The 27,875-nt window shown below is 32.0% G+C and overlaps 3 protein-coding genes across 4 annotated transcripts; all 3 read right to left on the reverse strand.

Annotated features, from left to right (window-relative positions):
• Positions 1–3,165: 3,165 nt before the first annotated feature.
• LOC111426854 (HIG1 domain family member 1C-like) lies at positions 3,166–4,145 on the reverse strand. 2 transcript variants are annotated; one of them, XM_023061670.2, is made up of 3 exons: positions 4,055–4,145; positions 3,664–3,762; positions 3,166–3,602 (listed from the first exon to the last, which is right to left on the reverse strand). In XM_023061670.2, the coding sequence occupies exons 2-3, from the start codon at positions 3,752–3,754 to the stop codon at positions 3,418–3,420; spliced, it is 276 nt and encodes a 91-aa protein (XP_022917438.1). In that variant the 5' UTR covers positions 3,755–3,762; positions 4,055–4,145; the 3' UTR covers positions 3,166–3,417. The 2 variants fall into 2 exon arrangements, with proteins under 2 accessions (XP_022917438.1, XP_022917437.1); XM_023061669.2 differs by having other exon boundaries at positions 3,967–4,132.
• Positions 4,146–5,577: 1,432 nt separating this feature from the next.
• LOC111426908 (uncharacterized) lies at positions 5,578–8,802 on the reverse strand. The gene is made up of 2 exons (XM_023061788.2): positions 8,676–8,802; positions 5,578–6,376 (listed from the first exon to the last, which is right to left on the reverse strand). The coding sequence occupies exon 2, from the start codon at positions 6,369–6,371 to the stop codon at positions 5,682–5,684; it is 690 nt and encodes a 229-aa protein (XP_022917556.1). The 5' UTR covers positions 6,372–6,376; positions 8,676–8,802; the 3' UTR covers positions 5,578–5,681.
• Positions 8,803–9,514: 712 nt separating this feature from the next.
• Positions 9,515–27,847, reverse strand: LOC111426907 (uncharacterized). Its single transcript, XM_023061787.2, has 9 exons — positions 27,545–27,847; positions 18,989–19,049; positions 17,299–17,481; positions 16,750–17,134; positions 16,380–16,695; positions 15,158–16,320; positions 14,975–15,103; positions 14,574–14,921; positions 9,515–14,318 (listed from the first exon to the last, which is right to left on the reverse strand). The coding sequence occupies exons 1-9, from the start codon at positions 27,548–27,550 to the stop codon at positions 9,812–9,814; spliced, it is 7,098 nt and encodes a 2,365-aa protein (XP_022917555.2). The 5' UTR covers positions 27,551–27,847; the 3' UTR covers positions 9,515–9,811.
• Positions 27,848–27,875: the final 28 nt, after the last annotated feature.

Genomic DNA, 27,875 nt, shown 5'->3' on the forward strand with positions numbered 1-27,875 from the left:
CAGTGTTCAAAAATAACATTGGCCGCAGTAGAACAAGGCTTTAAGACAGGAACGTCCTGTACAGATGCTGTATTCGTGATGATACAAGTCGTAGAAAAGTCAATAGATTATAATAAACCCGCATTCTTATGTTTAAAGGATGTCATAAAACTGCTATACTGAACGGCAGAATATCGACAAATATAGTTAAAACATCTATTCAGCATACAAGCACAGATAAATGGAAAACTCACTAAAGAAATACCTGTAAATGCTGGCATTCGACAACGGGATATATTGAGTCCCACTACTGTTCAATCTTGTAATGGATGAAACCATAAAAAAAAATAAAATGAGCAGGGGCTACAAAATGAATAATCAAGAATTTGTGATCCTCTGCATTAAGAATCCCACAAGCATTTAACAATATAGCGAAACAATTCTGCTCAAAAAACTAAATGCATGACAACAGCGAAAGAGCCACTTCGATGTACGTGAACCAGAACATAATAGAGCAGGTCATGACATTCAGGTACTTGAACTATCAAGTTGTAGTAATATTGTAGAGGAAGTATCTCAACAAGTCAGGACAGCTAGTAAAATCGCAGGCTAAATCCGCTTAAACGGTACCTTATGGAGGAACAAGCATCTACATATCAACACAAAATCGAGAATATATAAGAGCATCATATACGGCTGAGACTAGACGTGGAGCGTCTAAAACAAAACGGGTATTGGAAACAGTAAATGAAGATACTTCGCAGAATCACCAGTAAAATTCTATACGACAGGGATAAATCGTTGCTAGGTAAGCGAAGTCTCGGAGGATCAAGGTAAAGATGGAGCGAAAATTTGCGTAGGAAATAGAGGCATCATTGACGAAGAACAGGTTTTAAGCCTTATTTTAAGCGACAATTTTCAAAATTTTTAGTATTTTGCTGGCTTTGAAGCAACCAAGTTTGTTGTTATTTCATTCTATGATTTCATCAATGCAGATTTCAACTTTATGACATCAGTTATTTTACACTACCACATCCTACGCTCCAAAAGTCCTCAAACAAGTCCAATCGGATTTTAATTCGGACTCTGTGGAGGTCTGATTGTGTTTGACAATGCTTGCTGTATACTTGCAATGTATACAAAGCCTTTTAAATTAGATCAGTATTAAGATCCATAATGCACAGCAGTTTTTCCACACCTGATGCTGCTATAGCTCTCCAAACTATGACAATACCCTCGACCAGAAATCCATTCTCTTGTCAACATAATAATAATAATTTATTGTTTGCACAAGGTTGCAATTTAAACTACAACACCAATACTTATATAATTCATATCCCTTTCCTCCCCATCCATCTCCCTATCCCCCTCCAATCCATATCCTGTTCCCTCAACTCACTACCATCACTACACTCCACCAGCAGATAGTGTAAAGACTCCAAACCCAACCCAATCCAACCCTCCCCACATAGTCTGCACCTCCCCCTAAACATCCACATCTAAAGCTGGCTACCAACCTCACCCCCTCCCTTCCCCTTCGCCCTTGCCAACATGAAAATAAGCAAACTCGAAGACGGCAATTCTTTTCCGAAATTAGCGGCATTTTTCAGGGTGTACTGCTAAAAAGTCCATTATCGCATAGAACTCTTTGATAGTTCTTGCATGTATAAACATATGAGATACAATCACGATGACTAATGTTGGTACTAAGGTTTTGTTTTACTTCTTTTAATATAGATAAATTAATTTTTTTTTTAATTGTCTTTTAGGTAGTTCTTTGGCCGATCTGTACCCACTCAGAAGGAGGATCTTGACTCAATACAATCTTTGGACGTTTTGGCGGTATCTCTTCTTCAACTACAGTCTTTGCAGTCTTTGGACATATTAATTATAAACGCGCTTTTACGTTTTATGGGAATGTTACAATTGTTTGTCGATATTGTAAATGTTGTTTACATAACTCCAAAGCAAGGCTATTCAGTAAAACTCTCCAATAGACATATATTAAAGGTTGTTTAAGTTCCTATACTGCAATAGTTTGTGGACGAGGTGCAAGAACAGGAGTGTTTCGTGACGTAAGTGGCCGCGGATTGCGCGCGCAACCTCAAGGTCATGATTAGTGAGAGTCGAAGTGTCTTCTCTAGTGATAACATAAATCAATTACTACTTTAGTTTCCCTCAATTATTTTATGATAATTGAATTTATATCAAAAACTAAGTTGAATTATTTTCCATTTTACTACCGCTGTTAATTATATACCACACTAAATATATTAAACTAATTCAATTACATTATTTTAAAAATTTGAATTATTTCCCGGTATTATTTGTAGCCAATGACGTAATGCGCAGTATGGTTGCGTATAAACCTAGACAACCTCTTATATACAAACTTTGGGTTGAGATAACTTTCGTCTTATTGGCTGTCCGCAAGATGAATTTGGAGATAGGTTCGATTTTGACAACGTGGTGGATGGTGTAGTTCTTCTGGTATGACGTTCAGTTTCCCCACTACCTCTGCTAGTCGTTGCAGTACAATTCTTTCGGCTATCTTTCCTAGAACAGAAATCAAGCTGATAGGACGGCAATTTTCTGGTCTGGGATTATCCTGGTTTCAAGAAAACGGTTACGTCTGTGGATTTCCACGTCTTGGGGAAACACCGCAGCCAAAGATGCTTTAGCGCCCTGAAACATTCAAATTTAAGTTCTAATATTATTGAAGTTATATCTGCTCACACATTGTAAGCTGAGGTTCCTTAAAGATTTTATGCATATAACCCAGATGCATCTAAAGGCATATAGTCTATTGAAGTAAAATATATCTTAAAAATGAATGTAATTTGGGATGTTGTTGCAGATTATTTGTTGTTTTACTATCAAAATTTGCAAATTAATAAAAATTAGATTATCAATATTAAATGAATTGTTAATATAAGGAAATACTTACACTCCTAATAAGCAGGATATTGATTAGAGGTAATCTTATCAGAGTTACTTATATCTGAGAAATAATTATTGTATTTTAAAAAGGATTTTGAATGTAGAACTACACTTTGTACATTAACTTTGTGTATTATGAAAAGATTAAATTCTCAAAAGATAATTGAAAATAATTATATAAATATTTCACATTCTTATTACATAATAACAACAAAATTGTCATTTTTATAATAATAAAAGAAAATGTGTTATTTAGATTTTTATTTTAAATAAATGTTGTACATAAAAATAAGTTATGTATTATCTAAAAATACTTAAACTACCTTCATCTTTATCAGGCGTTGATGATAACACAGTACAATGAGATAAATAATTTAAAACCTTTGTGAAAAAAGATAAGAAATAGCTTGCACTATATTCACAATTATTGCTCAAAATATTACTAGAATACATTAGCAAAATTTACACCAAAATATGCAAGTTAGATATATAACTTTTCTAGTTTTTCTTCTTTAATATATGTTGATCAACCATAGTATAAATTAAACCTAATGTAAGTGCACCCACTGCCACTCCCTGAGCACCGACACGAAGTTGCATTAAAAACAAACTGGGGCTCATTTTCCCCCGTTTATTAAATTTGTAAACTCCAACTCCTACAGCAGCTACACATGCTGCAATAGCTACAAACATAAAAACAAGTGTTATTACAAATTTTGAATTTTAAATAAAAAAAAATCTCACCAATTGGAAATACAGGTGTTTCTTTGGATTTTCTAGCCAATTTTTCGGATTGGCTTTCCTCTTCGTACATAAAAATCGGACGGTCACCCATTTTCACGTCTAAACAATAAGATTACATAAAAAATTGAGGTTAAAAACTAAAACGTGAAGGTCAATATCATTAAATAACTATCAGATATTCTTAGAAAAGTATGTATCACGAGTTTTTAAAGGAAGCAATGATTAAAATAAACGATTTGGTACGAAATATAAAATGGAAAGTGAAATTATGAAATAAATTATGGGAAAAAAATAAAAACTCACTTAAACTCATATTGAAAATGATTAATGCAAAGACACAACTGGTGATTTTATGGATAACTGTATTAATAGTATTGGTTAAAACACCTACAGGACTGATGATAATCTCACAGCGATACCGTATTTATTAAAAAACGAAATCCACTTTTCTGACGTCACCAACCTCACCAACGAACTTGAGAGTTCATGAATTGAGGTTAACTGTTGACAGCTGCCACCTTTTGGCAAATATCCAAACTATTAATAATTTTCTATTAAACACCCAAATAAGGTTTAAACATTAAATGTTTAAACATTTATTATTTAATTCTAATTTAACGCAATAACATATTAATTAAAACATAATCAAAAAATTAATTGGATAATTTTGGGATTTATTTTTGGTAATCCCCGCCATCTCTTATTGGTTAGAAGAACCAAATTATCTACAAATAATTTTTAACAATATTAATTTATTAACTAAATAAGTTTAAGTTTAAATGTTAATACTTCTTTTTAATTCCAAATCATTTTAAGACATTTTTTCTTATTATTTGATACTTAAAAATTCTTGACGTAATGTGGTGTAATATGACGCAATATTTATTTTGAAAAGGGAGTTGTAACCGTTCTTCTTGCTGCTTCTTGCATTGGTGACGCAATTGAGTGGATATGACGAAATATACTTTGTATCTTCTTAATATACCGTATTCTTTTATTAATGATTTGTTGTGAAACAACATTCTTTCCTAGTAATTTACATAATTCATTCACAAAATAAATAAAATGGGTTAAACGTAATTTATTGGTCAAAACAACATCCTAAAGTTCAACAATTCCTAAATTGGTTAAAAAATAATTAAAATTCTATGTAAACATCACTATTTGTTGAATATGAAGAGGTTTCGAAAATATACAACAATCTAATTCTGAATAATAACTAAAACTAGAAGACTAGAACTAACCGTAGACCTAGAACTAGAACCATTCGGGTTTAGCCACACGTCTCTCAAGACGGCTAAACCCGAATGATTCTAGTTCTATATCATGTGTTAGTTCTAGTGATAGTGTTAGTGTAAAACTAGATCTAACAGTAAACCTAGAACTAGAATTATTCGGGTTTAGCTGCACGTCTCTCAAGACGGCTAAACCCGAATGATTCTAGTTCTATATCATGTGTTAGTTCTGGTGATAGTGTTAGTGTAAAACTAGATCTAACACTAGACCTAGAACTAGAATTATTCGAGTTTAGCTGCACGTCTTTCAGGACGGCTAAACCCGAATGATTCTAGTTCTATATTATGTGTTAGTTCTAGTGTTAGTTCTAGTTTTAGTTCAACAATTACTCGCACTATTAATTGATTATAATTAAGAATTAAGAAAGTATTAAGAGGTAAAAATAACACACAGCAATGACATTAAACTTAGTATTAAGTATTACATAGCATACACACCCTATTCCTATCTGAATAAATAACTCCAATCACTTTTTCACAAACACAAGTATTAATAAGAAATTTTACTTATACTAGAATAAATATAACGAGTGAGGTAAAGCTATATTGTTTCTTGCCCCACTTTTTTTAATTTGTAAAATACTTACCGTTGCTACAGGTTTGTTACAAAATAATTAAATGACGTAAGATAACTTTTTATTTACAACACATTTAATAAATTTACAAACTAAACAAATAAATACAATTATTAAGTAATTAATAAAAAGAAACTTCTTAATCCATTTATTCGTCGCATCCTAAGTCAGCGGACCAATTACATAACCCACCGATTGGATCAAAACTTAAATTTTTAGGACACGTGTATTCCCAACCTAAAACTCTTCCTTCCATTCTCGCGCAAGATATAAATTTTTTGCAAGAAACTGGATGAGGAAAATTTCCTTGATCCAAACAATGAATAATTCCGTTATCATCAATAAGTACCTTACTATGTTCTGGAATGCTTTTTAAAATTCCACTAAAATTTTCGAAATAATCGTATTTTAACGGTTTTATCGTTTTTACCAATTGGGAGGGTGTAACATTTTCAAGCCTAGTTTTCGTTTTAACCGTTGGATTCATTATTTTTGGGGTTGTTGTTACTACTATAGTTGTTTTTCGCCCTTTATTTCTAGGGATCGTTTCATCTCGAGGAAATAAAGTTAATTTTAACGGACCTTGTTGAGGTTGTTTACTCCGATTAACTGCACGATTTACTTCATTTATAGTTAATGGTGGTTCGGTATCTTTATTATTTAATTGTTGATTACTTGAATCGGATGCCTGATCCGTCATTCCAACAGTTTCAATAAATCGATTAACACTCGTGGTTGTTATTTGGACTTTTGGTGGTTTTGATCGGTTTCTATTCCGAAAATATTGTTTCCGAATTGATTCCGTTGATGTGTATGATTCAGGTTTTAAGCTTGTCATAATTCCTAAAAAATAAAAATAAAAATAAGATATTTGTTATAAATGAAAAAAAAAAATAAATGAGTAATGTAAGTTAAATAAAACTTTTCTTTTTCAATTTTTTTTAATTGTAAATAAAGAGAACGCATTTTAAAAGTTTATTGCCATCACTTTCACTAAAACGAAGCGTACAAGAAAAAGTGTTTACTTATAAGTTGTTTATTACCATTTTTGTATGGTGGAAATATTTGAAAGTGTTTTCTATTGTAGGGAATAAGATTTTATGAAAGTAAGGCGTAAGTAAGGATGATTTGTTGTTATACTAAGTTAATTATTGCAACAAATCGTTAATTTTTGAAGTGTTTGGAACAAGATGATCAATACCAACTATTATTTGAGTTAGTTTATCTTGGATCATGGTTGTTTTAAGGCTTATTTATACAAGCACAAGTGTTGTGACAAGATTGATGATGTGGAACATATTTTCTATCATTACCTGAGATGGACCAATGAAAGAGAAGCTTCCCAACATTAGAATGGGATGAAGGATAACGTCGGAGAACAACAGCATGGCGATGATGCTTGGTAGCAGAGAGGGATGGTGCAACATGGAGACATACATAAGAGTGGTCATCACTACCAAGGAAAAAGAAGAGAGGCTGGGTTTAAAATTCGCAGAATAGGAGAATGTAAACAAGTTCTGGCAAGCAGGTTTAAAAATCAGGTGTTAAAACTATGGAAGGTTATTAGCACAAACAATCCCCTAGCTGGATAAGGATCATAGGAAGGTAAATAATTAATAAATTTTAATGGATTTATGGTTCTATGGCTGGCTAGTTCTCTGATTAATATGGAACGATGTGGTTGGTGGAAAGTTTGCAGAGTGGGATGATATCCAGGGACGATAGTAGGAGAAGGAGTGAAATGAGCGAGAGGTTGGTCACGAAAAACGACATCTTTTAGAACCCCTTGATAAGGTTCTAGAAGGCAGTTTCAGGGAGGGCCATATAGAGGAGGAGTTTTTGCTGGTTAACTTTAGGTTACTAGCAGTCCCACATTCCCGTTCGAACAATGCTCCATATATAAAGCGTTTCTGATCACAAAATACATTGCGCGTCAAAGAAAACAGATGTATAGTCATGCTATTAATGTCAATCGGAACGAGATCCGTGTAGCTATCAAAAGAAATTCTTGCCCAAAACATTACTTAGCCACCCCTAAAAGCAACTCGAGATGATCAAGTACAGGCAGTATAATGATCGCTCGCTCTTCTGTATACCAGAATTCAGAAGACAAGTTTTGCACTTATCTGTGAGCAATACGTTTTTCAGTAGTCCTTAGTAGATGTTCTCAGGCGAAAACAAGTCTACGTTTTTTGTGAGCTGCAGTGAGCAAAGATCTTGTAGCTACACTGTAAGTTATTAAACTACTTTTTTTTAACCTTCATCGAACAGTAGAAACGTAGATTGTTGTTCTTTGAGCTTGCCGAAGGCAGTTTGAAACATTCTAGTGGTTTGGCTTCGATCTTTTAATGCAGAAATAATGGTGCAGGACCAGTACCAAGTCGTTGATGAGAAGAACTAGTTATAAGAAACAGTTTTTGCCACATCCCGTGGACTTATTTCATTTTCCAGCAGTATTACTATCTCCACAACTATGAAGGCCCTAAGATGTAGCGCTAAGATGAGTTTGTAACTTTTTACTCATCTGCGCATAAGCATAAAACTCAAAAATATCGCTTCCAAGAAACGTGTTTAAAGAGTAAATCACAATTTTATGACAGCTTGGGCCCGTTTTTTCTTTCACCCATGGTGGATTTTAAGTCTTTTAGTAAATTTGTGGCATTTCAATTTTTACTAGAACATGTAACATACAAAGGTAAGGAAAAAAGATGTCTATTCCTCATCGTTGTTCTTAGTAACGTCACTAACTTTAGAAAAAAAATTGTGAATTTAGATTATCGAAAAGGTGATCTGGGGGAAACCTTGGTGATGCTGTCAACTTTAGGGGTGCGTTCAGAACTTTTTCTTTCACCTTGTTATTTTAAATCGAGTTTAGCTTCTTAAACGCATTAAATCCCACCCATATTTTCACAAATTTCTAAGACGTTCACTTAGTAGTGACATTGAAAGTGGTAATTGAGAAAATTCCAATACCTAAACGACAACGACGACAACTCTCACTTTCGTCTTTATTTATTTAGTTTATTTTTGAGTTTAACGTCACCTTATCCAATCGGTTTATTCGCCTTTTTAGAATTGTGTAGACCGGTTTCATTCGCAGTCGTCGTGAGTAAAACAATTAAAAAAAAAGTGAACAGCTCACCTTGGACCGTTTGAACGTTGCCGTCATCTCGGTCTTTTAGAATTGACTCGGTGGTCGGTCTGTACGTTCTTCTTCTAGAATTACTCCTAAAAATCGTTGTATTTTGGTGCAATCTTTGTGGATTTAAAGTGATCTGAAAACATAGAAGTTTTGTATCAAGGTGAATTATTTCTTGTGATGTGTAATTATATTACTTTTTTGAATAAATAATTACGACTTGGGTTGGGCGGTTGTTTTATTTTTTAGTTATAATTATGTGGTGAAAATTTTCTTTTTTATAATCATAAATAATAAAATAATCATTTTATTAAGTATGAGTTATTGCAAATAATTAGGTACATCCTGTATATTTACAAATATCAGAAGTTGACAGTAACTGTCAAATTTAAATTCGCCATTTTTTTTTAAATATAATTTCTAATATAATAATTTGGCGTTTTTTATTTATAATTTCATAATTATTGCATTATAACAAATTACATTTATAAATGAAAACTGTTTTAAGTGTGCTTTATAAATTTATATATTTTATCAATCGAAACAGTATAAATTTAATGTTCGATTGAGAAAATATGTAAGTATATGTGAATGTAGGTATAAAAAAGATAAAGTATAAAAGAAAGAAAAGTCTATAAAGATAGAAACTATATTTGAATTAAATTAACATAATTAATGTACAAGATAATAAAATGAAAGTGACTGGCCAAACAGACATAAAAAAGCGACTTAAACTTTATTTAAACAGCCATTTTTAGTGATTCCGTGATCGTAGTCTTAAAATTTGTAAAGAAAATAGGATTTCGTGCTTTAGGGTTAAAGAAATAGAAAAAAAGAAAATATTATGTACACACACACACATCCCTCTATGTATATTATTTATCATCACAAATTACAATAATTGTAAGGTGTAAAAACTTAACAAAAATAATAGTATATTTTTATTACTAAATACTTCGGTTACTAAAATAAAGATAATATGTACAAATACTGGAATGTTTATAATTTTATTTATCTAACCAAAACCGCTTAAATTAATTTTAAATAAATCAAAACTTGAGGTAAGATAAATAAAACCATAAAAATTGTTTTTTTTTTCTCTAAAATTCAAGTTTAAATAAAATTCATTCAATTTTTTTTTAATTTGTTTGCTGTATAGAAACTGAAATCGGTACTATTCTTATTTGTTGATTACTTTCCGATGGAGTTACTTCAATAACATCCGCTTTGACTTCTTCATCTTCGTTATCTTTTAAAATCCGAACGGGAATAAATTTCCCATTTGCGATTTTTCTTCTATCGCCCAAACGATTCGTGTCTTGTTGTAAAACCCTCACGTTTACATAATTAGAATTTTCACCTTCCAAAAGTTCATTTTGTAAATCGACTTTTTCTTCCGGCGGATGATTCGTTTGGAAAAGTCCCTCCAAAGGAATCGTCGCCGTTTCAACCGAATAAAAAGGTTTCGGCGTAATCTTTTTCGAAGAAGAAACAGAATCAATTCGTATTTGATTCACCTGAATCCCGTTTTGATTGTTACTAACGGGAATATCAAAATCATTTTTTTGATTCGTTTCATATTTTTTATCTTGTCTCGTTATGTTGGTTCCATTTTCACTTTCAACCACTTTTATTTCAACAACCCTCGATACAAGCAATCTACTTTTATCAACTTTATCATCACCATCAGTTTTTTCATCGGTTCCATTTTTAACTTTCGACGTAACTTTTACAATTCGATTAATTTCAACGATTTTCTCAACTTTTTTCTCATCAATTTGGTGTGGGTAACTCTTTGTTGTCATTTCATTTGGATTTTCAGTTTCAGCGAAAATATGATGGAGAGTTGTAACTTTTTCGGTTGTTGTAGTTGATGATGTTATTTTTTCAGTGATCTCATCTTGTTTTGTTGATGTTAATAAACTTTGTTCTATTGAGTTCGTGGTGTTCGTTTCGTTTCTAAACGGAATATTTGGGAATGGAGTATTCATTTTTCTTGTTTTATTAAATAAATTACGATTTCTTTGACTAACGACTGTTATGTTTATATCAGGTAAATTTTGAGAAACAGGTGCGGGTGTCGTGAACTTTTTATATGTTCTTGTCGATGGTTTTTGGGACGAAACATCTTCATTACTTTCATATTCATCTTCATTATCCGATGGTTTTAATATAATATAACTAGGTTTATAACCCGGTTTTGAAAACAAACTTGGTTTTTGTTTTTCTTTTTCGTCGACATCATCCAATTCATCAACATATTCATCTGATTCATCGATTATTACATCATCTTTCTCTTGATTTTCTGTCGTGGAACTAGAAGAAAATCTCCTTGGCGTTGGTTTATATTTATTAAATCTGTTAGCTTTAATTCTTTCAGAAGTAAAAGGAGACGATGTTGTTGAAGTTGTTGATAAATCTGATTTAAGTCTTCCTGTAAATTTCGGTCTCAATGCAATTGGTCTAAACAATCGACTCGGTTTTCTTGTTGTTGTCGTCGTTGATACATATTCAGTTGAAGTTTCAATTGAAGAAGAATCATCCAAAGCTGTTGTTGTTATCAAATCATTAATAGTTGTTATTAAATCTTCTTGATTTGTTGTAATTTCATCATTTTCAGTCGTAAACTCATTTACATCACTTTCAAATTGAACATTTTCTATGGTTTCTTCTTTTTCCGTGGTTGTTGACAATCTTTCAAGTTCTTTCTTTCGATGTAAAAGTTTACTTAACGGTGACTCAGTTGTTGAGCTTTGACTTGATTTATCACCACCTAGAAGATTGTTTATACCACCATATTGCTTATTTTTTAAATATAATCGACCTACTCTTGAAAATAATGTTAAATTAGATGATTCCCCATACCTCGTTGAAGGATGATTTATCGAAGAAGTTACTACTTTTGGTTTAAACGTTGTGTTTAATATTTCTTCTGTCGTTTGTTCATTTTCAAGCGTTTCTTTAATCTTAGTACTTAAAGTTGTTTCTTCATCATTTAATGTCGTTTTGTTATCAGTTGAAGTTGTTTCATCATCGCTTATTGCCGTTTTATCATCGTATAAAGTTGTTTCATCATCCATTATACGATGATCATTTATTATTGTTGTTTTATCATCATCTAATATAGGTTCATCTTCGTTTAAAGTTGTTTTATCCTCACTTAACGTTGTTTTATCATCACTTAACGTAGTTTCATCATCACTTAAAGTTGTTTCATCATTCCATAACGAAGTTGTCGAAATAATTTCTTTCAAATCGATAGTTGATGTTTCCTTTAAATCTTCTTCTTTAAACATTGTTCTTAAATTATCCAAAATACTTGTTTCTTTCTCAAATTCTGTTGTGGTTTCATAATTTATTTTATCTTTTACCTCAACATTTTCCTTTTCTGTACTGATTGTGCTTTCTTCTTCTTCATTTTGATTTAAGTTATAATTATCGGTTGTTGTTGTTGTGCTATAAACTGTAAAAGTGGGAATTCTTCGGTTGTACAATGATTTATTTAAACGTAAATCTTCTTGGAGAGGTTTTTGGGTTGATGTAATAAATCTTTGTTCATTTTTTTCTAAGTTTGTAATTTTTCTTCTTCTGAATAACGGTCGGTTGGGTTTAAAACTTGTTGGTTTTAAAGGTTTAAAATTATCTTGATTCTCGTCGGGTTTAGTTTTAATTTCCGGTTCATCTTCGTCTTCATTCAATTTTTTGGGCAAAGATAATCTTCTAAAACCGTATTTTCTTTTCGGTTCTTTGTTTAGTAAAGAAATCGTACTCGTTTCGAATTTTTCATTTCCAAAACCAGTGGTTGGTTTTAATCTAGAAATTATTTTTTTAAATTTCGTTTCAGTTTCGGTTGAAGAACTTTGAGGAACTTCTGTGGTCGTCAATTTCCTGATTATTTTACGAGTACGAATTGAATAGGGTAACTCAGTCGTAAACTTTCTTTTTTCATCGAAATTGATCGATTTAAATGATTTATCTTCTTTCGCAAATATTATACCTTCTTGTAGATTATTTCGAAAATTTTGGCTGCTTTCTCTTACAATTGATTCTGAAAGTTTAATATTTTCACCTTCTTCTTCATTATCATCAGCTTCTTCAGATTTATCATCATCACCATCTTCTTTATCAACTAACACTTTTTTCGTTTCTAATATTTCATTTCGAAGAGTTATTTTTTCTTTATCATCATCTCCTTTGTTTGTATTTATTGTTGTTTGAGCTTCAGTTGGTAGACTTTCATTTTCAGTTACCAAAGTTTCTTTTTCCAACCCAACTTTTTCTGATGTTAAAATTTCCTTTTCTGTAACACTAATTGTTGTTGGCTCTGTACTTGTTGTTGTTGATGTTGTACTTGGTGTTGTTGATGTTGTAGTTGTACTCGTCGTTGTACTTGTTGTATGAGGTTTAATTAACTTTCTCAAAACGATTCTTCTTCTTGTTGGTAAACTTCGTAACGTTGTCGTTGTTGTAGGACTTGTTATTGATTGATTTGTTGTTGATTGATTTGTTATTGTTTGACTTGTAGTTGATTGACTTGTTGTCGATTGACTTATTGTTGAATGAACTTGTTGAGTTTCTTCACTAATATTGAAATTTTTTCTGAATCGATTAGGATTTTTAAACGCAAGCGGTCTACCAAATTTCTTAATCACAACTTTTTCAGTAACATCCTTCCCATTCTCATCATCTTTACTTTCTCCAACCAATCCAACTTTACTTGTACTAGTTGTTGTACTTGTTGTTGTAGATCTAAATCGATTTGATCTACCAAATTGAGCTCCATTTAACAATTTTCTAGCTAACGGAATCGTTCTTGATCCAGTTTTTTCAATTTCATTTGGTTCTGAAGTAGTTGTAGTGGTAGATGTTGTGGTAGTTGTTGGACGTCTTCTCCTACCATTATTTCTTCCAGAATTTAAATCTTTTAAGTCAACTGCTAACAACGATGATAAATCTGATATTTCTGCCACAATATCCGGACGATATTTACGATTATATTCGATTATTTCATAATCGCTGTAAGGTTTTTCGGTAACTTTAATAACTGGACGTGGTCTAATCGTGGTCGCGACAGTTTGATGACCTGTAAATCTTGATTGGCCTCTTCCGCGAATCCTTTTATTGATTTGATAGTCATCATTGGAAGTTTCCGTTGAAAATCGATGTTTTGATGGAAATTTATCGTCGTCTAATACATCATTGTTCCCATCCTCTTGTTGTTGTTGATTAAAATTTTTATTAATACCTACACTCACCTTTAATCTTTGATTTTCTAAAATGTCTTGAGTTGTTGTTTTTGTTGTTGTTGTTGTCGGCACAGATGGGGTGAATATTGTATGTTTTCTTTGATTATTTAAAGAAAACGGTCTTGGGTCAGCTAAAACCGGTATTTTCTCGGCTTCCTCTTCTTTTTGACTATTAATAATTTCCCTTATGTTATCAACAACATCGTTCAAACCATCCGTTTTATTTATAACATTATTCAATTCAGTTATATTGCTATGTTCATCCGTATTTTCCACCGTATTTTCTTCCACTGAATTTAAATTTTCATCAATTGATGATTGCGTAGAAGATATTTCAGGTGAATATGATGATGAAGCTTCCGTGGAAGTCGTCGTTCCTCTGCTTCTTAATTCAACGTATCTATAAAAATAAAAGGAAATATTAAAATAAAGTTTTCTCTAATTTTAAAATCATCCTGAGTGTATTTATAGCGATTAAAACAACTCATTATTATCAGAAATCTCAGTTTTCGTTTTATATAAACATCACGTTTTAGTTCCTATAAATTCATTTCACATTTCTTTAGATATTGAATTAAAATACCACACAATTGAGAAATACGAAAATTTTATCATAACTAAAATTCTTTTTTAATCATTTCGTTTAAAATATTACCTTGGTGTAGTTATATTTTCTTCGATATTCTCATTATTCGCATTTTCTTTAGATTTTTCTGTTGTAGGTCTAAATCTTCTAATAGTAACATACGGAGACGAGGTTGTAGATCGAGACTTGGACTCATTCTCTTCGTCGTCAGCATAACTTTCTTTGTCTTCCGTATCATTTATTTCTGTCGTAGTCGTTATTCTTTGTCGTCTAATTGTTACATATTCAGGTTGAGATTTTCTAAATGGCGATGACCGTAAACGAGTTGTTGGTGGTTCAGAAATTGCATCTTGTTCACTTTGTTCATCATCTTCGACGGGTTTCTTTATTTCTTGTTCGCTAGCTTCAGTCGACGGCCTAAATTGCACAATTTGTTATAACTATTTTTATAATTACTTATTAATTTTTACCTGGAACGAATTATTGATGTGTATTGAGGACGACCTCGCGTTTTTGGACTTTCAACGGATTTTTCGACTTTTTCATTATCTATTCCTTCGTTTTGTGGGCCTCTGCTATTTCTTCCGATTGTATTGTACCTAAAAACGTTTTTTTTTCACGATAAATACAAAAAAAAATCATTTTGTACTTACGTTTTAAAAGATGTCTTCTTTTGTTCATTTAAAGTGGCAGTAGCTCGTCCAAGAACACGTTGATATAACGATTTATTTAAACTAGAACGAGTCGTCGCATCTAAATTAGTATTTCCGTTAACATTTCCACCACTACCATCAGATATATTTAATTGCTTCTCCAATTCTTCAATGCCCCCAGCTTTTTTGATCAATTCGATTAATTCTTTGATAACCCTTGGATCTTGTTCGGCGTCTTTAGCGCCTCCAAGAATTTCGTCGTCGTATTCTTCATCGTATTCGTCTTCAATTTCAGGTTCTTCGGTTGTTGTTACTGTGGTTCGACTAGTTGCTGCTGTAATTTTTGGTGGAGGTTTTCTTGTTGATGAAGGGGATGTTGTTGTGGTGGTGGTTGTTGTTGTTGATTTAGATAGCTTTTTGTTGCATAAAACGTTTTGGGAGTAATCACAAGAAGCTGCTGCTTTATTGAAATATAAACCTGCGGGGCAAGTAAATTGATGGGCCACGATTCCAAGATCGGAAGGTCCGCTAAGACACCAGAAATATTTTTTGCAGTCTTTGGGGTGTGGGAAAAATCCTTCGTCTTCACATTTAAAGTCGCCCCCACCATCCGGGGTGCTTGGAGGAGCTGGGGTGGTATAACTAGGTGTAACTACCAAACTACTAATTGAGCTAAGCGTCGTTGTTTGTTGCTTCTTTTTACTTCTCCCACTTGCAGGTCGTCTTTTTTGTTTACCATCTTCGGTAACTCTATTGATGTTTTTCCTTCTTGAGTTGGGTCTTGGGCGAATCGAGGGTGATGTTTCCGTTGTGCTTTCAATTACTTTCGTTGTTCCCCTTGTTTTGGATCTATTTTTGATCGGTTTTTTGGTTGTCGCTAATAAGCTGGCGTCTGTTAAACCGTAAGCTTTTAATAAAGCTTCTTTAGCGGCTTCGATGATGGGATACGGTCGTTCACCGCATTTCCCTCTAAAATCATCGTTATCGATGGACCAAAACATTATTCCACCCAAACCGTTTTTGGCGACATATTCAGCTTTTTTGCTTGCTATTTCTTCATCATCGTAACCCACCCATTGGTTATTATTGTAAGCGTATGGCCCCATTGCGTCTGGATATGGTGCTTCTATAGTCCAATCTTCCGATTTTAAGTTTTCACAAATCTGTAATCAAAAATTTTTTGTTTTATAAATAAATTGAAAATGTTAGGTGAAATAGAGACTTCGTAATAAGCAAGATAGCCGTTTTCTCTTGTAGCTTCCCCCATTTCTCCTGGTCCGTCCGCTGGAGATCCGATTTCGTTTGCATCCGGGTTGTATAAAGTGTATGATCTTCCATAAGTCGGTATTCCAAGGACTAATTTAGATTTATCGGCCCCCATTTTTACATAGTGTTTAATGGTGTAATCTATATTTAGATCAATGTCGAGACTGTATTCGTTTTCTTCTTCGATGGGATAAAGTGGAGAATGATGATTAACCGCTGGTTCATAAGCTGAATGATAATCGTAACTTAAAATGTTCATCCAATCCAAATATCTAAATACAAATAAATATGTCAGAAGAAATTCGCCAAAAAGAGAAGCCACTTACTCATTTAATTTTGGTATATCATATCCTTTATTGATATATTCGATACCAGCCGGAACAGCCATGGTTAATAACAACCTAGGTCTTCCGGTTTTTTCCGATTCCCTATCGAATTCTTCACGTAATTCCTGAACTAATTGAGCATAATTGTCACGATCTCTCGCTTTACCGCCATCTCGAAAGCTTGGGTATTCCCAATCCAAATCTAATCCGTCGAAATGATTTTGACGAAGGAATTTGATCGTGTTTTTAACAAGTTCTTTTCGTCGGTCCGCATTTGCCACCATCGGTGAGAACCTCGTCGATCCTTCGTTCCATCCTCCGATAGCCAAGAGTGTCTTTAAGTTTTTATTGTACGTTTTCAAACCAACAAATTTTGCGTAACCACCTAAAAATATTAAAATTTTTGATTTAAAATGAAAAAAAAAAATAAATTGGTGTGGATCTGATAATAAATGTTTGCCTTGAACTTTTTTTTTGTTAATTCTACAACAAGTTTTCGAATACCATAAATATCAAGGATAAAATTTTAAACTAGTTTCAGTTACTCACCTTTCTCTATATCTTGATATTTATCGAACGGTTTTAATGTGTTTTCTTTGGTGAATCCTCCAAAGGCGTACACTAAATGCGTGCAAAGGTAAGGATTGATATTTTGAGGATTGAATTTGGCATCTCCTGGTCTGTACACCGACCAATTTGTGTAATAACAAACTATTCTTACTTCTTTCGCATCTATAAGATAAAATTCAAAATTCATAAGGAAACGTAAATTAAGGCGTTACGTATACAATATGGAGTGTAAGAATGAGCCAAGGAAAATACACCATACATAATATACTTCTTACTCTCTTGTATAGTTCAAGGTTGGAAGAACGACATTCTTTCATAGTGACCTGTACTTTACTCAAAATGTCCACATAAGTATTTAATGTTATTGAAAATATTTGGGTGATTTTTATTGTTTAATTGGGTTATCAATACGATTTAACGAAAATATCAAGGTTATCATTTCTTAGCACGTGGACACTTTAATTAATTGTCTCAATATTTTATTTATGAGGGAATGTGAAAGGCCATGAAGAGAGGAAATGGGAACAAGTTTCAAGTTTTCTGCCAAGTTAATTACCATAGATTAAAAAACAAAAATGTATTAAAAAAAATTATGTGATAAAATTTACAAATTAATCATTTAGTGTAGGAAGCTAACTCGTAAAAATAGCCGATGACATTATTTCCTGGGTTATTATAACGGTCATTTTTGTTTGCCAACCACCATGATCCATCAAATGTTTTCAAATCAATCATAACTTAATTTTTATTAAACAAAAACAATTTTAAAAGAATTATTTTTATTTAAAATCAAATAATTTTGAAACTCTTTGTTCGTTTTTTTTTATTTTCTTGTGACGATGTGCCGTCTGTTTAACCGGAAGAGCAATATCCTGCAATCTAAACACGTTTCCTTAGACGGTTTCTTTGAAACATTAATAAAATAAATTCTGTGGAATATCCCATGAATTTATTTTATATTAAATTCCATAAACAAAAGAAAATGATTGCATTTAAATTGTTTTAACAAATGATTGTTAATGCACGAGTTATTTCGCAATTCAAAGAAGAAATACTGATTGTAAGTTGTAAACTCAAACAACAAGAAAAAATAAAATAGAACACGAGGTGTTGTTAATCGATGAAAATGGTACCAACAACGATCATGGAATGTTAATTAATTTAGTAGATCGGGTTGATTTAAATTTATGCGCAACTTTTCGTTCTACTTTCGGTTTCAGTATCGACTCTTGTAATCGGCATCCAAAATATGTTAACGACTTAACCAATTCGAATTTAAAACGAGTCACAAATTTACCAACTTAGTCATAGAGAGTATTTATGTTGATTAGAATAAATTCTGGATATTTCTTAATGTTAACCTAGGTTAGGTTTACGTCTGACATTTCGGGATCAACACAAAAAGTCGTTTACGTTGTCTGCGGACACAAATTGTATGTAATAAGCGTCAGATTTAAACCAAGTTGTAATCCGAAAATTTATTTTCCGTTCTCTTTTTGTGAGGTAAATAGTAAAGTAGGTTGTTTAGAATGTGGAAGGAATTGGATTGTGAATTTTGCAATGATCCCGGAAGCGTCGTGATCTCTTAAACGAGTTAATTTCCTTCACGCGATTTGTAAATAATATTTTAAAAGGTTACAATGAAAATGAAAACGTCACTTTTACTTACTCAACTCGATAATCCATAGTGTTATGGTGGAAAGTAGTAATAAAAATCGGTTCCAGTGTGCCTGTAACAAAACAAAACACATTTTGTAATTACAAATAAGTTTTGCAATGTTTTAATAAGAAAAAGTAGGTGAACAATAGAAAATTACAAATGATGTTTTATTTTCTTTAAGGAAATATTGTCCTTCAGCATAATATTATGCATAGTTCAAGTTAGACAGAACAGATACAATTTACTATAGGTAAGGTTGTGGGAAAAATACCGAAACAATTATAGAACAAAACATACATTTTAAGACGTTTTAAGATGTTGTAAGTTGTAATTGTCGCGAAATAAACAACAACCGTTTTACCTTACGAATATTTTTGCTATGTCAAACAATATAAGTATTGTTCTTTAATTTAACTAATTTCGAAATTAAGTTGTTTATTTTGAAACAATTCTAAGTAATTAATATATCTAAGTCTTACGCTATAAAAATCGTTCGATCGTATTTACATTGACCACTCAAAATCTTTTATAAGGAGTTGAGAATATATATTTGTTGGTAGTAATTGATAGCTTAATCAAGTTCGACCACCATGATATCAGTACAGAAATTAATACGAGATTATTGAAATTCAGGAAGATCAAAAAGTATTTGATTTAATGCTAACAAAAACTCAAACAAACAAGAATTAGGTATCCTATTAATTAATAAGTTTCCTGCTAAGTAACTACGTTGATTGTTTTAAAACGCATTTGTACTAGTAATATCTTTCAACGATTTCTTCAAACATTTCCAGATTTTGAGAAATTGAGGTTGGTAGTTTTTCATCTATAAAATTCAGGTTGGTGGTTTTACATGGTCTCGATCTTGATATTTCTGCTTTTTAATAACAAATGAGGACACCTTAAAAGTTATAGGAAGTAATTACATTTTGGAAGAAAAAGATTGGTCTATTGATGGAAATGACGTTGGGTGTTTATTAACAGGGAGTTTTTTAATCAGAGATTTAATGATGATGATATAATACAGGACCTAGGGGGATCTAGGTAATTTAAATCTTCTGGTGTGCACATCAATAAGCCATATAAAGACTTTTATTCGCATTTTCTTCATAGTTCATCAGATACAATTTTGGGTAACTTATCTCCCACAAGTATTTGGGGTCAAGGTATTAAATTCCGACTAAATAGACTTCATGATTCCACAACTTCTCCATGAGATCATTTGGTTTCCAGCATGCATTAAGTTCCTGGAGTCCTGTCTCGTACAGATAGCTTGTCTAGAGATATGTCGAAGTTTTCTAGATGTACTAGACCTTACATATGTATAGACCTTACATAGGCAAATAATAGACAACACAGCACCTTATCTATTACACCTTAGCAAATCTGTGCAGCATTACGAAAGCCAGATACACAGATAAAGAAATTTGTACAAATCGAAAGTACATGGCCAATACTACGTAATACCATGTAGTGTTTATCCGATACAGTTTTGGAATTTCAGTATAGTAATCGCCCTTGGGTTTCTTCTTGTAACCATATCGTTGCTGGTTAAACGTCTTAATCCTTCAACAACTAGTGATGTGTCTTGTATTGCGAGAAGGCATATGTGCTTGTCTTCATTTATCTCCCTTTGACCTTCAGTGTTGTTAAGTTAACCACCAGCGGACTGCTACAATTCTGGAAACATCAGTCACAATGTGTAACTTTCTACGATTGAACGTTAGTCACGTTGAAATCTGTAACACTACCTAGTTCTTGCGGTCTAAACTCATCACATTGTTGTATTTTCTACTACAAGGTTAATAATTTACTTGCCTTTCGATATTTATGGATCACAACTGTATATTCGACCACCAAAATATTGATTAGCTCAGGACTTTTATTATCAAATTTGTAGATATGATCGTGGTACCAAGAGACCATGAAAACAAACTCGCAGTTAAAATACATGTTGTTCTGTATTGCTATTTTTCACTAATTAATCAATTGATTAAAACTATTTGTTACAAAAGTACATCGAAAGAGTGAAAGGTGTTTTTACAAAGATATGGAAAATATTGAAGGATGATATGTATTTTGGGATGATGCCATGATGATACTAACGTTATGTAATAAAAGCGCAAAAATTCCAAATAGTGCAACTCAGTTTAGTTGAAATTGGGTTGAACTCATTCTTGCACTGTTAATGTTTAGGTTGGAGTAAGCCAAAATATTGTTGAGACAGAAAGCTTTGACATTCTTATATCAAAAACCGGAGAAAATCACCCAAGCCGATATTTAAGTTGTGCAATTGTTGAGATGCTGTAACAGAACTTAATACAAAAATAAGTTTAATTGGATATGCAAGTATATCATTGTACAAAACACAAGCAGAGAACCAACGCAACAAATCATGATTGTGAAATCGTCATTGTTTAAATGACTATGTTGAAACAATTCTGGATCTATAAGTGAAGGGAGAACTTCTAATTGCAAATTTAAAAGACCATAAGTGCTCGAATGAAAGAATATTCTCTCAATTCTTATTTACCACTATAAATTTACTGTTAACTTCCGACCTCATTCGCAATATATAAGAGAAGTTTAAATCCCAACTTTATTAATCATCGATGAATCAGGAACATTTATCAAATTTCGCAATTCTATAAATCGAAAATGTAACCACATATCAAATTGCAAACCGCAATCCAACAAAAGTTTCCCGTGGTAAAATTCTTATTTTCATTATTGGCTTTCTAATGCCCTAGTATTAAATTTGTTTGATTCTCGGTTTCATTAAACTACTAAATGGTGAAAAATTTTACATTGTTTTTTGTTTAAGTTAATTATTTATTTCAAAGAGACAAATTCACCTTCAAACCAATCAAGTGCTCCAAATATCTTACATCACAACCTTCTTACGTTAACCATCTGGTCTGGATCTCTCAGGTCTACTTTTGCCACTGGTATGTTAGTTTCGTAACGGACGCCGTAAAGACAGCGAAAGTGTTTACAACTCCACTTGCCAGTCCGATGCGTACAAGAAAAAAAAAATTCAACTTGCATTCTTTTTTTCGAATGAAAGTAGAGATCCATTTCGAAGCTATTTTTGAATTTTTATTATCTCTTAATGAATATTTACGATTTTAGACTTAAGTGACGTAATCAATTAACGTAAAACTTTCTACTTAAAAGAAACAGTCCAAATCATAAATATCTTTCGTCCACTTGGTGAGGAACTTATAGAGAAGTCGTTTTCCTTATGAATGGAGTGAAAGTGGTGCGTTAGTCGAAGAACGATACGAAACGGACTTAGTCAACATGACATGTGTCTCGCGTGTCTTTGCACGCCACTTTTTTTTTACTCCATGAAAGGGAGACGATTTTCGAATCGCCTTCCATTTAATTTAATGGTTTGGTGCAGTTTCAGATTTTGTCGTGATGTTATTCACCTTTACGACGTTGAAGTTATTTCTTTCGAGTCGAATACCTACGCGAATACCATACTGGTTGAACTGTTTGTCTTGATATTGTGAAGGTTAAACTTGTGTGGGTTGGGTTGATACTTGATGCTTTGACAAACTTGGACTGGAAGAAGAGGAAGAAGACTTGTATTCCTATTTTTAAACCTTATTCTTCATGCATGACTCATTTTAAAACATCTTTTTAATACTTTATTAATTTTTAATTTCATGACAAAAAGATAATCTAATAGATGATCGAGTGAAAGTTTTTAGCTTTCTCTTTTGTTTTCATATTTATAAACGTACTAAGGGTAAATACAACCCAACTAGGTTTATCAAAAATACATTTCTGGGAACAAAAAGAATAATCTTATTCCCATAAAATCAGCTTGTTCTTTAACAAACAATAGAGTTCTCTTATTATTTTACATCAAGTGTTGTGAATACTAAATTTAGCTTTGTGAAAGTTATTTTTTGTTTCAATAACATTTTAAAAAAATCTTGGCCAACAATAAGTAATCAAATTTGTTAATGAAACATACGAAAAAGTAAAATTGGAATTCCACAGTTATTTCGAAAGTAAAAGCTACTTCGTCTTCGGTCAAGGACACCAATATTCTTATTATCGAGTTATGCGCATCGTAGTAGAATGAGTAATTAACAACGTTCCGTTATGTGATTTCATAAAGATGGTAAACCGCAAGTGTTTATTAACTAGAAAGAAACTTTTCGAAAAAGAATAAATTAAAAGATCACAAATGTTATTAAGAAACCATTCATTTTTATTATAACTTTATTTACTTTCACAATTAATCATCTTTATTTATTTTTCTGGGCAACTTGCAACAAATGTCTTAATAATTGATCAATTACTTTATAAATGTGTGTTATATTAATTTACGACCGTTTCTTGATAAAGATAACCACTTCATTTACTTTCATTCGATCCAATACACATTTTTGCTGTATTTTGTATTGATTTCACTTTCGAGACGATCCAAATTAAAATTCGTTTTAATCTCGTATGTTTGTTATTTAGTTTTCAACTCTCGCGGTTTAGTCTTTGAAACTTTCGTTAAAGAAGAAAGTTAAATACGTACGACATTAGATCGGTTCGTTGGAGATTGAATATACAACGAGTGGCGCGGGAAGGGTTTTTTTAAAGTAAAGATGAAAGTTTGAAGAGGTTATTTTTGTTGGTCGATTCGAATTTATATCGAATTAACTTGGATTAAGACTTTTATTAAAAAATAACATCTGTAAGTGAAATGTAAATTTTTCCTTTCGCGGTTAAATATCGGGCGCGCGTGAAGAATTGTGTGTAAATGCTTATATAAGATGAAAATCGGAGTCAAGGAGCGGTACAAGAAACGTGACTTGGGGACCGCTTGTGCAAAGGAATGTTGGCTGACATTTTATTCAATAAAAAAAGGAAACATTTATTAAGTGCAATAAACAACACGTTTCTTCTTTGTTGTTTTTAAATACAAAAATGATCTCAACTACCCAATTGAAATATTAGAGTTTTCATTTTCATCAACCTAACCAACCTAAGCTTTCGTACTTTCGATACTAGTTGCAGGCGGAGGCAATAGATAACTTTCTATGCTTTGATGAAAATCTGTACTATTTTCTAACTTTCCTTCGTGTAAAATTTATGCATACGACATTAATGATTTGGTTTCTGTACCAAATCTTTATCAATCTTTATTACTTAAGTCTTTTCTTAAAAGATGTGAATATGTATTGAAAATTTTATTATTTATAGCGTTAACCTTTTGATTAATGAAGACGTAGTAACCCGGAATAAAGCACATGATGTCCTTGACATATTTTAACAAAAACGCCAGAAGAAAAGGTAAGTTAGGTATGCAAAGTCCATTAAATAGTCCATCACAATCCTTTAATTTCTCAACTATCTCACTTTTCAATATGTCACTGTTATATCTTACTGGTTATTGAGGTTAATTTGATGAAACGGCAATTTGCAATATTGTAACTCAAGAATAAATTGAGGTATTAAGATGAAATAAAAACCATTTTATAGCAAATTTAATCCTGCTTCAATACACCAAAAATATTTCCTTCCTTACTAAAGAACCCGGTGATATAATTTTTTAAATTCATCTCTGGATAGTAAAATTAATTTGAATCAGTTTCAATTTATAGCATCGTATCTTAAAAACGAATTGAGATATTAAGATGAAATAAAAATCATTTTATAGCAAATTTAATCTTGTCTCAATACACCAAAAATATCTTCTTTGTTACTAAAGAACCCGGTGATATAATTTTTTAAATTCATCTCTGGTTAGTAAAATTAATTTGAATCAGTTTCAATTTATAGCATCGTATCTTAAAAACGAATTGAGATATTAAGATGAAATAAAAACCATTTTATAGCAAATTTAATCCTGTTTCAATACACCAAAAATATTTTCTTCGTAACTAAAGAACCCGGTGATATAATTTTTTAAATTCACCTCTGTGATTAGTAAGATTAATTTGAATAACTTTCAGTTAATAGCATCGTATCTTAAGAACGAATTGAGATATTAAGATGAAATAAAAACCATTTTATAGCAAATTTAACTAATATTTAATGAGGTGAAAATTATTTCTTCAATCCTATAAATTTATACGTTATGATTTTTTAAACACATATCTGCATATCTAGTTATTACAAGTTAGGAGTATAAAGACTGATATAATCTTAAAAAAATCTCAATCAAACACTAATTGAGTTCGGAAAATGACTTTAAAATCATTCTGTAGTAAATTTTATCCAATTCTAACATAATAATTTGCTTTTCTTTCTATAAATTTAGATGTTACGACGTCTTTATTTAATTCTATGGCAATTGAGGTTAATAAATAAAATTATGACATCGAATGTTAAGAATGCATGAGATATTATCATGGAAAGTACCTCAATGAGTTATGACATATTATCTAGTCCAATTTTAACATAATGATACTGATGTAAAGGAGCTCTTATCCTTTATAACATATATTTAGATTATTTTTAGTGAAAACAATTCATAAAGCGTTGAGTACTAAAGGAGTTCTCATTCGGGTCAGTTAAATGTATCGGCCTAGATTATGTTTCTTATGATTTGCATTAGGATTTGCAGTATCAGTAACGAGAAGACTTTTATGTTGCATAACCTCTTATGCAGCAAAAGGAAAGGGAATGCTGATATATCAAGACTACGAATAACTGTTCTGCATAAGTTCTATGCTTGGGAAAACCTGTTTATGATGTTAACAATCCATCTGCTACTATATCATACTCTATATACAGAAATGATCTTAAATTATGACCTAATTTATCGTAAAATGTAAAATTGATACTTTCAATTCATTCAAAGACAGGTGAAAGGAGTAAAAATGAATCCCTCTAACTCAAACTGACCCATACTGTGCCCATGATAATTTCAACGCTAAAGTACGAAGGTAACAAGAGAAACGGAAATCTGTACTTTTTGAAACGAACTTTGAATTTCAACTTATAGCTTTCCAGAGTATCAAACTCATTATTCTAGTAAGATATACGAAAGGATTTATTTAGTACTACTTGAACTAGAACTTGTTGCGAAAATATACCAATTATGGTAAGTATCATTGACTCGGATTACAAAATTAGGAACCTAACCTAATCTTCATCTGTTTATATAAAAAGTTTGGCCATTGAACCGAATGACTTTGTTCCTTTTTATGCCTTTTCTTGTTGTTTCTGTTTTTGTAATTTCTGCTTTTAATGGAATTTTTACTGCAGGCTTTTGTTGGAGAAAACATTATTCAGAGACATAATAGAGAGAAACAAGGATGAGTTCGTAGTTATTCCATTGACATTAGTGCCCAAGGATACTTTTAACAAATGAGACTCTACGTCTCTGATCTATAGAATGGTTCGTAGCTATCTGATCCTCTGCTTTGTGCATAATGTTACAGAAATGTGTGTGTGGTAGATGGTTTCGGTTTATCTATTCCGTCAGAGTTCTTCGACCAGTGAGGTAATGCGCATCCTGTTTAGGGCTCCTATACGCGTATTGCCCATATAGCTTGGCTCGACTATGACGAAATTCCTAGCCAAATACGCTTTGACCCGTCTCTTTAACTACGGGGAATGTATGCATCCGATCTCTTAGCCTCCTTGCATCCGTACTAGATCATAATACAACAATCCTGGATAACTGAAGTAGTGTGCCACCTGGAAAACGTGGCAAATGGTTTAGAATTGCCAAAGCGCTTTCGGGCGAAGTTGTACTCTGGGAAGTATGTGATAAATCACTGCAAGTGGTTGGACGAGGATGTAGAGTTATTCTTACCGAAAAAGGTTTATTCTTTATTATTTTATAAAAAATGATTAATTTATATTTCCAAAGTTACGTTATATGTTTGAAGGCCACCAAGAGCATTTCGTGGAATTATACTAAACAAGTTAAAATTTATTAACATCCTCACAAATATCTCCTTGTTGCATTTACGTGATAAATCAAAACAGCTATTATCCGTGTAAATGATTAGATCGATTAATTTCTAATCTCTTAGGTTTAAAAAAAGACTTAAAACTCTCACAATCAATAGATAGACTAGATAGAGTATGGTTTCCCGGAGAAAGTCGATGATGCAGTTACAAATATGGAATGGAATCTGTTAAGGAAGAAATTTTCACATATTCCACAACATTTTTCGTTTAATATCGATTCAAGAAAACAAAAAGAGTTCATCAACCCTAACGAAAGTGTGAATATTACGCTCTATTAAACTTTTTCTTCAATCATTTATTATTACAGCTATCAACATGAATACTGTTTATAATAATTATTACGTGCTTATTCTGTATAATTCTGGAAATAATTGGAAATTGAACAACTCCACACTTTAGTTGTATAGATACGAAAAACGATAAATCGTTTACGCAACGGTTCTTAACGGAATGAGGGGGTAATTAAAAGTAGATTTTGCATTTCTGTGTCAATTACCACCTGCGTGGATAGACTATATTAGTTTCTGGAACGCGTTTCCAAACGTTACATAAATCCATTGGGACCACATAATGAGTTGAATCGAATAAGTAATTACTAGTTTGAATGACTTATAATTAGTAACTCACCGACATCGTTTCCTTTTAAAAATAATAAGGGCGTTTGAATCCCAATCCAAAATCAAATACACAACATATCAAAAATTTTAAACTTAATACTAAGTTGACACGATTTTAATCAACCAAAAAGTTAAATCTCAAAAAGTAACTTTTCTAGATCCTATAGAATCTCGAAACTAAAAAAATGTCTTTTAAAAAAAACAGAATTCGATTTTATTTAAAACTTTTCAATGACAACTTTCGCGTATGAAACTTCTTGTACGACTGGTCGAATGGTGTTGGTAACGATTTCAACTTCCACTTGAAAACTATGGGTTGGGTTGGGTAAGGTGAAAGGTAA

This window comes from Onthophagus taurus, chromosome 2 (genome assembly GCF_036711975.1).
Source record: "Onthophagus taurus isolate NC chromosome 2, IU_Otau_3.0, whole genome shotgun sequence".
Classification (NCBI taxonomy): Eukaryota; Metazoa; Arthropoda; class Insecta; order Coleoptera; family Scarabaeidae; genus Onthophagus; species Onthophagus taurus.

What these genes read in the sequence shown, in the direction of transcription:
- LOC111426908 (XM_023061788.2), bottom strand. Translation starts at nt 6,371, where the DNA reads ATGACAAGCTTAAAACCTGAATCATACACATCAACGGAATCAATTCGG.
- LOC111426907 (XM_023061787.2), bottom strand. An exon ending in ATATCAAGATATAGAGAAAG is followed by an intron (nt 17,135 to 17,298) that starts GTGAGTAACTGA and finishes TAATATTTTTAG; the next exon opens with GTGGTTACGCAAAATTTGTT. An exon ending in AAGAAGACATCTTTTAAAAC is followed by an intron (nt 15,104 to 15,157) that starts GTAAGTACAAAA and finishes AAACGTTTTTAG; the next exon opens with GTACAATACAATCGGAAGAA.
- LOC111426854 (XM_023061669.2), bottom strand. An exon ending in AACACCTGTATTTCCAATTG is followed by an intron (nt 3,603 to 3,663) that starts GTGAGATTTTTT and finishes TTATGTTTGTAG; the next exon opens with CTATTGCAGCATGTGTAGCT.